Source organism: Phodopus roborovskii, unplaced genomic scaffold (genome assembly GCF_943737965.1).
Source record: "Phodopus roborovskii unplaced genomic scaffold, PHOROB, whole genome shotgun sequence".
NCBI lineage: Eukaryota > Metazoa > Chordata > Mammalia > Rodentia > Cricetidae > Phodopus > Phodopus roborovskii.
The window spans coordinates 24,815,919-24,830,781 of NW_026125397.1; the positions used below are offsets into that span (position 1 = coordinate 24,815,919).

General features: G+C 44.9%; 1 protein-coding gene across 1 annotated transcript in view; it reads right to left on the minus strand.

Annotated features, from left to right (window-relative positions):
* Afg1l (AFG1 like ATPase) overlaps positions 1-14,863 on the minus strand; it is a 121,481-nt gene that overhangs the window by 26,779 nt on the left and 79,839 nt on the right. The window contains exons 8-9 of the mRNA XM_051175577.1: positions 14,099-14,181; positions 218-288 (exon numbers count right to left, since the gene is read on the minus strand). Of these exons, the coding sequence (XP_051031534.1) occupies positions 218-288; positions 14,099-14,181 (154 nt within the window). The remainder of the gene's footprint in view (positions 1-217; positions 289-14,098; positions 14,182-14,863) is intronic.

Sequence of the window (14,863 nt, forward strand, 5' to 3'; positions counted from 1 at the left end):
ATTACTATAAAATTCATCTCTTACAGATAGGAAATGCATAGCTTGATGAATAATAGCACATGATTCAACACATAAATTAGACAAAATGCTGATACAATGACTACCACTTGAGCGTGGCATCAACCCATATACAGCAATGGAACTTATTAATTGGTCAGTGGAGATTGGGCATTGTGTTCTAAATGTATTCTCTTTCAAGAGAAATTAACTTACGTACAATCGTTTTGTTTCTGGGCCAGCTCATCAAACAACTTATCCATGACAGCCTCCACATCAGCATCACTTGTGCTACAGTGAAAAGAATAATAGAATATGAAATTAATAACACTTGAAGCCAACATCAAACAGCTGCCTGAGCCCGCTTAGCTTTTTGCCCATAAAATGAGAGAACAGGGTGATATGCTCTAAATACAAACATTAGATTTAGAACACACTTAAAAGCAGAGAATATTAACTCTCAGGTAGACGACCCTGCCTTATTTGCATACATTGAAAGACTTCTGAGCTTCTAGATGTTTCCAGTAATGAGGCGATGCAGGCAGAGTAAATCCATTAATACTATGTGTACACAATGAGAAGAAAGCGTCTGACTCTCGCTTGCACGCCAAACAAGAGCAAATAGGCAAGGCAGTCAAGCATCCAGCAAGTGCCCTTTGAAATCTCCCCTGAGAGGGGACACGTGAAACGAAGCATTGAGGGTGTTTTTAGAAAAAACAAGCCAAGCTGCTGGCGGAGAGGATGGAGCACTCAGAATAAAATTGCTAGCTTCCAGATACCAACTTGGTCTGCACACGGGAAACTTTATCAGACTCTGTGGCTCTGAAGACAAATAGGGCAGGCTCCTGTGAGCACAAGGACAAGCACAGACCGCTTTCCCTCAAAAGGGTCCTCGTCCCCCAAGTCCCCTCCTTCTGTGATGCTGCCTTATTGCAGCAGCTATGGAGTGAGCCTATCACACAGCCTTTGTATTCTAATTAGGAACACCATATGCTTAAGGACCATGCATAAAGAAACGTTGTGGCCTTTTTTCTTCTCACTTTTCTTTTTTCCAAAGAAGGGTTGATAATTTATCAGTCTATTGACGTCTATTGAAGAAAATAACTGGTAAAAGGAAGGTCATTCAAAAACAAAAACAAAAAACAAAACACAAAACCCTTTAAGTGAAAATCTGAGTTTCCTCTAATCCTACAAGCAAATTTACACAAGTTTACACAAGATGACCTAACCAATATGCTTAATTTTGACACAAATCAATCTTAGCTAATTGTGGAAGCAGCTGACATCGCTTTAATAGTGTCTTGTTGAGAATTAGTCATTAAGATTAAGTTGAAACTAGGTTTTTCTTAGTGGGCTGCTGGCATTTGACATGGAGCCACAGAGTCCCTCAACTGTAGCAGATGCAACAACTTACAAATGCAGTATCGCAGCCGTCAGGAGGGCCAGCAGCCACCCACCTCTGTGGGTCTCAGAAATATCACTTGCCATGGCTGACTCCAGAAGGAGTGCTACTTGACTTTCACAACGTCCTATAAGACCTTTAAATTAAGCCACATTAAAATTACTAGATAAAGAATGACTCAGAGAGACACTCGCCCCAATTTATTAGTTTGTTTTTCACTGCACTCGCACGCAGGTGGAGGCCAGAGAGAAATGCCTGGGAGTTGCTGTTCTCCTTTTACCATGTGGGTCCTCAGGTTTGGCAGCAAACACTTACCAGCCCCGCAAAGGAAATTGAAAGTTACCACGAAACCAGTGTCAGTGTCACATCAGCCACATGGGTATTCAGAGGTCTCTCTTGGAATTCATTCGGAACAATTCCTACCATGCAGTGGTGTATGGACGCACACAGGTTTGTTTGTTTGTTCTAGAAGTAGTATGTGTGTGTGCATGCATGTGTGCGTGTGTGTAAGCATGCATGTGTGCTCGTGTGTATGCATCCGCGTGTGTGCATGTATGCATGTACGTGTGTAAGCATGCATGTGTGTGTGCATGCATGTGTGTACGCATGCATGTGTGCATGTGTATGTACAGATGTACAGTACATTGTATGTGGAAGTCAGAGGCTGACACCTGGGTGACAACCATTCCCCAGGTGACCAGGCTGACCCACCATGAACTTTAGGGCTGCCTGTCCCTGAGCTTGGCCTCCCCCTCCCCCAGCATTGGGATTGCATAAGTGCAACTCTGTGCCTGGCTTTTTAGCAGCTGAGCCACCTCTCCAGCTACACTACAAGCCCGGGCTGTCCTTGAACTACTTGTGTTCCTCCTGCCTCGACCTCCAGGGTGCTTGGCTAATGATCTACTTAAATTTACTTTATTTTACTTCTTACTACCTATGCATGTTGGGGAGCATCCATATGCCACAGTGTGCATGTGAGATCAAAGGCCAGCTTTGGGAGTCAGTTTGCCATGGGTTCCGGGAAGTGAACTCAGGCCAACAGGCTTTCTTAGCAAACACCTTTACTCACTGAGCCATCTCACTGGTCCTAAAGACATGCTTGTCAAGGCAGACAGAAGGGAGCAAGCAGAATAGGGGTGTAATTCATCAGGACAGGACCTGCCTGTCACGGCAAGGCCCTGGGTTAAATCCTTAGCAACACACACACACACACATACACACAGAGTCACACACACATACTCACACACAAATGCATACACCTACACACATACACTCACACATTCACACACACACACACACATACACACACACATACACAAGCCCCTCTCTCCTTCATAACAAGGTTAGTATTTCGTGTTGCATTTTATTTTGTTGTTTTGAGACAGGGTCCTACCATGTAGCCTAGGCTAGCCTATAACTTGCAATCCTCTTGCCTCCATCTCCTGAGTGATTAAAATCACAAAACTGTACCACCACATCCAGCACAAAGTGGTTTTTATTTCAACATTATCTTATAAGAATTTTATTACACTACCATAAACAGATACTCCGAAGTTCCAAAATATAAAAAAGGTATCTGTGTTACGTAGCCCAAAACGACAGACATCTATTAACATGCACTTGGCCTCAGCATTAAGTTTCCCTGGTGCAGAAGATAGGAACCTCATCTTCACCCTGCCTTACAGCAGGCAGAGTGGGTGGCTACTACATGCTCTGGCGTTTCTTACTTCACCGGATTGATATAAAAGAAAGAAGGGTAGCAGGAAAGGAATTCTTACCATAAACAGATACTCTCAAATTCCTTAGCAACAGTCAGAAAACCGTCATCTTCCCACACTCTACTCTGACCCCAGGCTTTCCTGTTTCAAAGAGATGTATAGGGTTTCTGTAAGCAGTCTTAAATTTCTATGTGCATTACTGTGATATACATAGGATGTGTATATGCAGCACATGCGGGCCACGGAACACACATGCAGGCCACGGAGCACACATGCAGGCCACATGGAGACCTGTTCTCCTCTCCCACCTTTACATGGACTCGGGGGGGGGGGGGGGGCTCAAAGCTGGGCCATCAGGTTTACACAGCAAGTGCTTTACCCACCGAGCCATCTTGCCAGGCTACATTAACCTTCTTTTTTTTTTTTAAGTGTACATTAGAAAAATAAAGAGACAAAACAACTTTATAATTACCCAATTATATTAGTCTAAGAGGCCTAGTTACCTATCATACATTTCCAAATCAAATTTAAACAGCTTTGAGTATGTCTTGCACTTGTAACGAAAACCTTAGGCGATTCTAAACCTTGCAGTGTCCGGGGCGAAACAGCAAGAGCTGTCGTCTGTTAGATTTCCACACAGCAGTGAGTTCCTCTCATTCTCGCTGTCGAGGTGACATCATAGTCCCATTCACAGAAGGGACGATGCAGATTCAGAACTGTGTCACCTATCCAGTCCGAAAACACAAAGGCATAAACTGTCTGTACAATAGAATATATATGTGTATGTATGTATGTATGTACGTATGTATGTATATATATAAAAGTCTGGCCAACCTGGGAGCACTATAGCAATATTTATGCCATACCATATAAAAATGTGTCACTACATAAAAACTCCAACAGAACCACTCTCAGAGGACACTTAAGAAGTCGCACGAAAAGGTGGCCCAGTTGGTAAGGGGCCCATTGTACCTCCTTACTAAGCAATAACTACAAAGAAAGATCATGCCAAGCGTGGTGTTGTGTTATGTGATGCCAGCCCTTGGAAGCTAAGGAAAGAGGATGGCGCTAGGGTTTGGGCAGGAAACGGTCCTCTCAGGCTCTCTGCCGGCTGGCGGGCATGTGAGAAGTACAACTTTGACTCCATGGATGCATTGACATGTTAGTGGATTAAAACCGTGACGGGCGTAAGAACAGTGTTAGGGTGTGGGTTTGGTTGGAGGATGGATCATGAGGTGAGGTACTCAGTCACATGTCCAGGCTCCTACCACCATGGTGTTCTGCTTTACCATATGCCTTGAAACAACAGACTCAAGAGCAGTGAAACAGAAGCCTCCGAAACCACAGGGCCAAATAAGTCATCCTTTAAACCGTTTCTCTTGTGAAGCCTGAGTAGCTCGGTGACCCTGTTTTATTTAAGGGAATATTATCATCCCTCTGAGAGATTTCGCCTCTGAACTCTGATAGAGTCGTTGCTGCTACTCCGGTTTGCCACGGCAGATAACAAATACTCTTTTCTTGTTTGAATTTGAATGCATTTTCTCTGGTTGGAGTTTTAAAAATAATGTTGTATATTTGAGATTTCCTGCTTAAAAGCAGCCAAGGGTGAGTGCTGAAGAGACAGCCTAGTGGTTGACTCTTTATTCAGGAATACAACTGTACCCATGCGGCTGTAATGAAAGACCAGGATTTGATAGTTTTTTTTTTTTTTGCTTAGTTTTGGTGTTTGTAAGATTTATTTTTATTATTTTCATCGATGTCTGTGTGTTGGGGAGCTGCGTGAGCTCACAGAGGCCAGAAGAAGGCGCTGAACCCTCTGGAGCTGGAGTTACAGGCAGTTGTGAGCCACCCAATACGGATGTCGGGAACCAAACTAGGGTCCTCCGGAAAGACAAAACATGAAGGCATTTCTCCAGGACCTCATACGAGTTCTAAACAAACTTTTGCAAATTTATGTTACACTGTGCCTTTTCCCTAAAGACCTTACAACAAAAGAGGGTTGGGTTTTGGAGAATAGAAATGGTGCCCACACTCCACGGCAGAAGGCTGGAGGCTCGACCTCCCAAGAGCCTCGTTAGGAGGTTTGCGGGCTGGAGAGAGAGCGCTCAGCATCCACGCAAAAGCGTGAGCATGGTGGCAGACACCTGCAATCCCAACACTGCGGTGGGAAGCATGATGGTCCTCGGGACTTGCTAAACAGCCAGTCTAGTGGATTGCTGAGCTCTAGGTTCAGTGAATAGCTTGTGTGGAGAAGAAGAAGAAGAAGAAGAAGAAGAAAAAAAGATGGAGAGAAGCTGAAGAAGACATCTGACGTGGACTTCTGCCCCCCACCCACCCACCCACACGTACATGTGCACCTGTACAAATGTGTTCACACACTTATACACACACCTAACCTACACATCGCCCAAACAAGCTTGGCTGAGTTTTCTCTTAGAGCTACAAAAATATATGTCCCACACCTTAATGAAGCAAATATCCCGTAGAGTTTTATGTAGTCCTATTTTAGCCATAAAGAGGCATCTCCTGAAGAAGGAGAGCAGCATCAAAATGACGGGCAGGAAGACCCGATGCTCGAAGAGCGTTCCCTTCCTCTCTGGAAGGAAGCAGAGAAGGAGCAGGGGCCAAACACTCTGCAGCTGCAGGACTTGCTTCCGGTCTCTCGAGACTGCTGGACTCTGGGTAATTGCGCACAGTGAGACAAGACACTACTGTGTACTATATTCTAGGCCTTTGAGAAGATGAGATGCAAGGAAAGAAAATCTGTCCACAGCTAATCAAAAGTTGACAGAGAAAGAGCATTGGGATCTCTTCTGATGTGAAGCAAAGCCATCCCTTTCCCAAAGCTGCCCCTCTCCCCTGGGGCAAGGGAGCTGAGCACAACACAGCCCCTTCCTTCTGCTCTGCAATGCCCTGGAACCCGCCGCATGTCACTGCTCCTGTCCCAGTCCTTCCTCTCAGGAGCAGGGCTGAGGGGCCGCTCTCTATTTCCTGTTGAGCAGTACCACTGTGTCTTTAAGTCAGAAAAGCTCTGGAATCAACCACTCTTCGGTTGCCAAGAAATCTGGCACCAGCTCCCATAGGAACCCTGAGTACAGTACCTGGATTAAAAGCCCGATTGCTTTGGAAGTATAGAATTGTGACTTATCTTCTCCACATTAAATCAGTAAACAGCAAAGAAATTCATCAGTCATTCTAATTGGGGGGGAGGGGCGGGTTGCAGCTGAAACCAGGCATCCAACATAAAAGTTAGCCTCAAGGAAACAGAACATGCAGAAAATGAGCTTATTATTGCTGGATCATTTGAAATTCTCAACAAAAATTCCCAAACACTTGGAGGTTTTTGGAGGAGGGTCAGACATGAATTTAAATGGAAATTAATTTCTTCAAGAACCTCCCACCTCATTAGGATTGACTCAAGGGGACAGAGTGATAACCACGCTTTGCTTTTGCCCCCCTTTCAGAAATCAACAGCGTCTGAAGGTATCAACAAGTAGAATGGGACCCGCTTTCCTCAGGCCCTGGTGCTCCGTGCTCTCTACACCAGAGAGCCAACGTTGATTGGACAGGGAAATTTCTCCTTCCTCTTGGAGTTCTTTGCCAAACTCTCCTGGCAGACTCTGCACTCTACCGATTCCTTGGGCTTTCAGGCTGTATGGCTTCTTTGTCCTTACACCAAACGTAATCTGGGGCTGGGGGCAGGTCTAAAATTAGGTTGGTTTATGTTCGCCTTAATACGAAACAGACTTGGTCACGTTTCAAATCCTGTAGGTGTGTCTTACATAACAGAATCGGTTGTTCAAGTGGGTTTTTATCCTTCAGTTTATCTTCTCAGTCACGCAGTGGCTTAATTGACTGTTCGAAGATCCGTTTCAGTCTCCACATTCCCAACCTTCTCAGTCACCTGGTGGATAATTTCCCTGGCTCCGTTGATCTTGACCTGTATATAATGCAGAAAGTAGGACCTCCTCAAGTTGCAGGGCTTCACCGATCTCGGTCTCCACATAAAGTGTCGCATCTGTTTGCCTAGAAGAAGCCAGGAGCCTAACTAGCATGCAGAACTGTGCTTTGATACATTTTTAAAAAATCCCTTTTGTATAATTTCATTGTTTTAAAAACAATGAAGACAAGAAGAAGTTGAATAATGAGGGAGAAAGGCGACAGGGTTTTAAGCGGTTTTTTAAAAAAGTTCCTAGCAAGTAACTAAGGACCCGGGACTTCTGCCAGGTCAGTTTTTCTTGTCCCACAGACTGACTTTCTGTCCAATCTGTGATCTGTTTGAAGATGAAATAACAAGCTGAAGAATGCTAAGAAACCTGAGCTGGGCATGGTAGCTCATGTCTAGGACCCCAAAAGAGAAGAGGGGAAGGCAGGGGGACCTGTAAACGCAGAGCAGCCTGGGGGCTCAGAGTGAGTGCAGGGGGGGGATGACAGTAAGGACCTGCCCACACAGGACCTGCCCACACAGGACCTGCCCACACAGGACCTGCCCACACAGGACCTGCTCACATGGTGCACATCTACGCTGTATGATCTACAGCTGGATACTTTGGCCAGTGTGGTTGGTTGAGCGGGAAATGAAGGACCAGCTTTATTCTGTGACAAGCCTGAGTGTCCTGTGGTGTGAGGCGTCCCTGCCACACACAGTTCAATGGAGGAAAGGAGATGTGCTGAACAGACTGGTGTAGCGGGTGTGGACGTCTGGACAGGAGAGATTGTCACAGTGCACCACTTGTTAGGTGGCATTCCAAATACTTTCACACACTTGGTATTAATTTCTCATTCAGTGGCCCTTGAGTTAATGTGCAATTAATTACTACTTAAGTGTACATCCAAATTATGTCAAATAGAACACTTCTGTGGTTTTAACAGCTAAAAACTTGAAAAATAATTTGTGTGATTATGTCCTGCAGGATATGAAGTAGGAAGCTGATATTTGTAACCACGTACGTTTGCAGCGTGGACTTGTGCATTAAGGTAGCCATGACAGACAGGGTGTTACATTCCACCTCGATGAAACGACGTGGACTATAAAATCATCACATTAATTCTAAACTGAAAGTCTACACTTCGGCTTAGGGACCTTCAATCATAAACTTTACACAAGCATTCCAAAAACGAAACAAAAACCAACTCCAAAATCTGAAACACTTCTGTTCCCAAGCATTTTGGACAAGGACATTCAACCTGCCCCATGAACAGCTGCAAACAAACACAGCAGCTAGCCTAGATGAAATGGACGAACTCCTAGAAAGATACAAATGAACCATCAACTGACCCTAGAAGGGCGTGTAGGAGAGAAGGGGGTGCTTCCAAACTCGGGAGGCCAGCACTATCCTGCTATCAAAACCAGGCAGAAACATGTCCAGGAAAGAAAGCCAAGGATGCACAGCTCTTCTGACTGCAAACACAAAAGTCCCAATAGAGTACCGGCCAGCCGACCTGAGCAAAGCACAAAGGGGATTCTACGCCATGATTGCTGCAGTCTGGAGCTCAAGAGCACCCAGCACCCGGTCTCTCTTCCAGTGCTGTTAAACTTAAGATAAAGGTGTGGTGCCCAGCGCATGGCACTCGTGGGGCGTGGAGGGGGCCCACGGAGTGCCCTCAAATAAGTCATCAAGACAACGATGCTTTTGCATCACCCTCCTACTCCCCGCTTTCCTGCCTTGGCCCCACCCCACTCCCAGCCTCGGCGTCCAGCCTTGACGCAGGCCCTAAGGCAGTGTGGTGCCAACCACACACAGATGGGAACCTGGGAAACCGTGGGCTGATTTGGGAATCTCCTTCTGCTAAGTGGTTTCACTCAGACGCTTTGCTCAGGGATGGAAATCTGACAAGTATGACAATATTTATTCCAGAAATGCAAGGCTAATCTAAAAATCTAAAAATCAATTAGTAGCATGAAGTGTGTTAATGTAACAATGGCTCCAAATCACACAATTACCTTAGTAAAAGCAGAAAATGCATTTCACAAAATCTAACGTGACAAAAATGTTCAACAAACCAACAAAAAGAATATTATTAACTGATAATGGACATCTATGAAAAACCCAGAGACAATGGCATAATTAATGGTGAAAATGAAGTCATCGCCTCTAAAGCCAGAAACACGGTAAGGCCCATCATCACATATGCCATCTTGTACTATATGTACTGGAGCTCAGATGTGTGACGGGGAATCAGATAAGAAAAAAAAAAAAATGCCCTGCTTGCAGAGAGCAGATCGAACAGTTCTTGTGGATCCCATTATCTTGTGTTTAGAAAGCTCCAGGAACTCTACTAAGAAACTAATAAACTAGTTCAGCAAGGTCAAGCTGCAGGAATCTGTTGCGTTTTATAGCACTAATAAAGACACTGAAAAATGAAATCGGGGGAAATTCATTTATAGAGCATGGAAAGAATAAACACTAACAAATGGATTTAACAGAACTGTCGAGCATATTGTATACTGGAAACTACAAACTACTGAAAGAGATTAAGGGCCAGAATAAATAGGCAATAGAAACTTGTCTAACTGACAAAGGTCGAGATTCAAACTACAATTACCAACCTCTGGGACACAAACACCTGTAATGTGATTATGGGGTGTGGTGAAATGGTCCCAAGATGTCCCCGACACCTTCCAACCCAGAAAGTGGCACCGTTCTGGGCAGAAACTAGAACTTGGCCCAAGTTTGGCTAGGGAGATGGGTTAGCTGTTAGGAGCACATACTGTTCTTGCAGAGGACGTGAGTTGGATTGGCAGCACCCATGTGGGGCAGCTTACAATGGCCTGTAACTCCGGCTTCTAGGCACCACACTCACTCATACACATAATTTATAATCAAGATTAAAGGGCCAGAGAGGTGGCTCAGTGATTAAGGGCACTGGCTGCTCTTCAAGAGGACCAAGGTTCAGTGCCTAACACCCACACGGTGGCTCACAACCATCTCTAACCCCAGTTCCCGGAAATCTGACGCCCTCTCCTGGCCTCTGAGAACACTAGGCATGCATGTGATGCCCAGACTACATGTAGGCAAAATACCCAAACACGTAAAATGTATTAATTAAATTGAAATTTTAAGTCTAGAAGAAGTGATGCCAAGGGAAGGTGTGGTGATGAAGCTAAGAATCATTCTTGCCCTTCTGATGTGGTCCCTGCAGCTGAAGGGTAAGACAGAGTATCTTTGTCACAGGCAAGAGGCAGGATGCTTTCAACTGTGGAGACGGGGTGTGTTGGCATGAACTTCATCCTTAGTTTTCAGGTCTGTTTTCCTTAAACAGAGCTCTAGCAGTAGGACACTGTGGGGCTTTTCTTTCTTTCTTTTTTTTTTTTTCTTTTTTCTTTTTTCTTTTCTTTTTTTTTTTTTCCCTAACCAGCTAATTGTTACTTTTTAAAAACTGGTATTCAAAGATAAAGCCACCAAAATGATTATCTTCTTGAAAGAGGTATTTCTGGAGTGGGAAACTGAAAGTTGCTGTGAGATGAGGGTTCCACCGGAAAAGTATTTAAGACAAAACTTACTTTTGAAATCCGTTCAAAGAATGGATGTGTGTGTGTGTACTAAACACACACACACACACACACACACACACACAATTGAGAAGAGCATGAAATCAAATCTTTCATGAGGCCATGACTGCTGTACAGAGAATAGGGGTTGTATGTGAATCTGGAGAAGATCTGTTGTGTGAATAAGAAACACTCCATTCTAGATCCTTCCACAGACTTAGCAGGAAACACACACACACACACACACACACACACACGCACGCACGCACGCACGCACGCACGCACGCACGCACACACACACACACACAACTCAGTTCCTAAAAGCGAATGAAAACCAAACAGCAAGCTTTAGGCGGAGGTGACCTGAAACCCAGTCTTCAGGAGACCAGTGGAGCCTCCTGTTGTAGAAATGACAGCTGTATCCCATGGTCCCCTCCAAAGCTGCGCCTCCTGCTGGGAAGATGTGGTCACTGCATATACAAAATGACAAACCAAATGCTGCCAGTCCCCCAGAGCTCATCCGGGCAGGTAAATTCTTGAGAAAGCCTGAGACAGGTCATGCCTGACAAGCTCCATACGGTTCGAAATGAGTCAGCGGTCCAAGTGGCCTCCCAGACGCAAATGGGAGGTCCGAAGTTTAATGGAGTTGCCTGGGTCTCAACAGATGGTTGTCACCTTCCTCACAGTGGGGTCCCCCTGAAGGCTAGTCACCAAGCATCCGGCAGCACAGCAGCAAACGTGACCCTGTGTAGTGAGATAGTCCGTCTGTGGCACTGACCACGCCCATTGGGGGTGGAGCCATGGGCGGGGTGACCTGTGGAAGGAGGTCGGAGGGGGCCAGGAAAGTCTTTCTGGCGTGACTCGGACAGGAGAGGATCGGGTTGAATTTCCTGGTGTTCATCTGTCTAGGTTGTAAGTTATTTCTCCCTGAATAAACATCTATTCCGCCTATTTGTTTATCCTGATCCTTATTTTACCGCGATAACCCTGACACAAACAAAGCAGAAGACACGAGCTGACAGCCAAGACTGTCCCCTGACCTCCTCCACGGGTGTGCCCATGAACACACACACTGAGCACGCACACACACAATGAAACAAACATCACACCCCGAGATTTCTAGCTCCACAGGACTCCAGGCAAACAGGCAGCACCTGTGTGCACAGTTCTGAGGACGCAGGTGACGTTCTCAACCACAGACGTTGTTCCATGTCAGCTGAGCAGGGCGCTTGAACTCCCTGGTGATTTTTAGTATTAGCCTGGGACATTTTTCATAGTCTTTGGAAATGTGAAGTGCTGAGCTAATGGGTATTTCTAGACACCACCCATCTTGTCTGAATATTTCTATCCAATTAAGGATCGAGTACGGGATTCTGTTTGTAAAGAAATCCAACAGTGGTTGATGTCCCCTAGAGAGAAGCTAGGCTTCTGTTTTGCGGGCATTTGAACTCTAGTAAAATTGCCAAGGGAGTAGTCTAGACCCACACATTCAGAAACAGATTTCAGATTTTAGCTGCAGAGTAATCCGGAGAAACATGTTTTAACAGGGAAAAAGGATAACATAAGGGGGGGGGGATGTAGTAACTTGTTCTACAGATGTGAAATGATCTGTGACTGGGGGCACCGGGCCAGCAATCTCAGCTATCAGAAGGCTGAGGCAGGAGGTTCCCCCACTGCAAGCAGCCCACAACCACTGTGACTCTGGCCTGAGGGGTCTGACGCTCTGGCCTACAGGGTGCCTGTATCCTCACACCCAAACTCAACCCCAACACAAATCCATGCATGTAATTTAAGTAACAAAAGTAAAGCTTTTAAAACTAATAAATAAAAAGTAAATGATGGAGCTTGGGTCTAGTTTAGAGGTATAGTGTTTGCCCGGTGTCTGTGGGGCCTTGGGTTCAATCTTCCATACCATAAAAGGAAGACAAAAGAAATCCAATTAGAGCAGACCTAAGGGGATTGTTCCCTTACTTCTACCCCAGGGCTCGTGCGACAGAGTACAGGGTGCACCCTAAGCCTCCTACGCTGCTGTAGTTCAGGGTTCCCTGGACTCTGAGGTGCTAGCATGAGTATGCATTCTCCCACTGCGTGTCTTCTTAGTTCACTGCGCTAGAACTGCCTTGCTTTGTGAGCAGACAAGATGGCTCAGAGGGTAAGATGTGCTTGCTGTAAATGCTGATGACCTGATTTTGAGAGAGAGAGAGAGAGACAGAGAGAGAGAGAGAGAGAGAGAGAGAGAGAGAGAGAAGTTCCTCACTAAGAAACATCTTAGTTCTTCCATAATAGGGTACTTTGAGTAAATACAGGAAATAAGAACTGTTCCTTTTGAAAAAAAAGAATAAAAGAAATAACCACTTATTGATTAATACCGTATATCTGAAACAACAAGTAATAGGTAACAAGTCAGGGAAAGGTTATGAATGTCAGAAAAACGGAAGACCCAGGGGTCCTCCAGATAAAAGAATCTGTGAGAAAGCGCCCAGAAGACAGCAGACAATGGTGTTGGGGGAATTGTTTTAAATTATAAAGTACTTTAAAGACTGAGTACTCAGGGGATACAGATGCTTCTGTAACAATTGCCGGAATCTGAATATAAGCCACAACAGTCCCTTTGGTATGTTGTAAAGTATGCAACTTTAATTACGTGATTTTCCTGGCTAATCTCGGCTTCAAAAACAGTAAGTGCTTGTGCTTACAAGGCAGCAAAGACAGGAAGTTTTCTCAACCTTTCATATGCACGTTGTCATCAAAATTTAAATTCCCAGCAACATGCCTTTGAGTTAAACGACACTTAGGCCCGTGACGTGGCCCCCGCGATCCCACACGCACCGAATGTCGTCGGCACACACGGCCAGCAGTTGCCTCCTCAGAGCATCTTTCCTTCCCGGGCTTCCCACGAGTGACGTTTTCACACAAACTCCATTTGTTTTCTCAGCGTTAACTGCATGCGCTGAATACATCTATTACCATAAACCGCTCCTACTAGGGAGAAGCTTCCAAAGGGCTTCAGGAGATACCCTGTTTCGTTTGCATATGGGATACATTTTACATCCGTTCTGCATGGGAGTCAATCAACGACAGCAAACACAGACAGATTGTCTGACAAAACATAGCAACCATTTGGGGGGACGGAGATGGAACACTTGTCAGGAGATGTCCACAAATAATTAATTCCTTTTTAGCACATTGGAGATACTCTTTTAATCTCACAGCCTATTTTGAGGGGACACTCATTACTTCCTAACCATCTGTCATCTCCCCAAAAACCTAATTAGGGTCTCACCCAATCACACATTAGAAACGATGCAAATATGCACGGGCTAAGGCAGTATAAAGAAGTTAACATCTTAACATTTTGTTTAAAAATTATGAAATTCAGAAGTAGTCTTTCAGGTCCTAATTTTCTTAATCTTTTTCTGATAAGTTATTAAATTATAAGCTTGGAAAATTAAACACATACATACACAGAGAGAGAGAGAAAACACTTACAGGTAGTAGAGTTTTCCTGCAGGGGTGAGTTCCCTTTTCCGATAATCTATCCCAGAATCTAGCTGGACTGTATTGCAATATTCCTACAGTACAAACAGAAAACATCTTTTAAAACAAGGAATAGATTTGACTTAAGACCAACCCACTCCATGAGATGGAACCCATACTCAACATTGTTTGAGTGACCAAGAACCAGAGACTAGATAGCCCAGGGAACCTAGAATAAAACAACACCACTGGTCTATAACAATAATGACAACAATAATAATAATAATAATAATAAATGCAAGCGAGACAAAATGACTCCTAATGACATTCTACTTTACTCATAGATGAGTGCCTTATTCAGCCATCATCAGAGCAGCTTTCCAGATGCAGAGACCCACAGCCAAACATTACGGAGAGAGAACCACTTCTTGAACACTCATCCCTAAATGGGATGTCTCCATCAGAATCCCCCCTCAGGGCTCAGGGAACCCTGCAGAAGACAGGCAGAAGAAGTGTAAGAGCCCGAGGGGATGGAGGACACCAGGAGAACAAGGCCTTCTAAACCAAGCGAGCAAAGCACATGTCAAGTCGGAGACTGGATCAGCAAGCACAGGGCCGGCAGGGCCTGCAGCAGCTCCTTCCTGTGCACACATATTTTAGCTTTCAGTCCTGTGTTTTTCTGGGACTCCTGAGTGCGTGAATGAGTGTGTGTCTGATTCTTGTGCCTTCTTTGGGGCTCTTTTCCTTCTGTTGGGTTGCCTTGTCCAACTTTGAAGT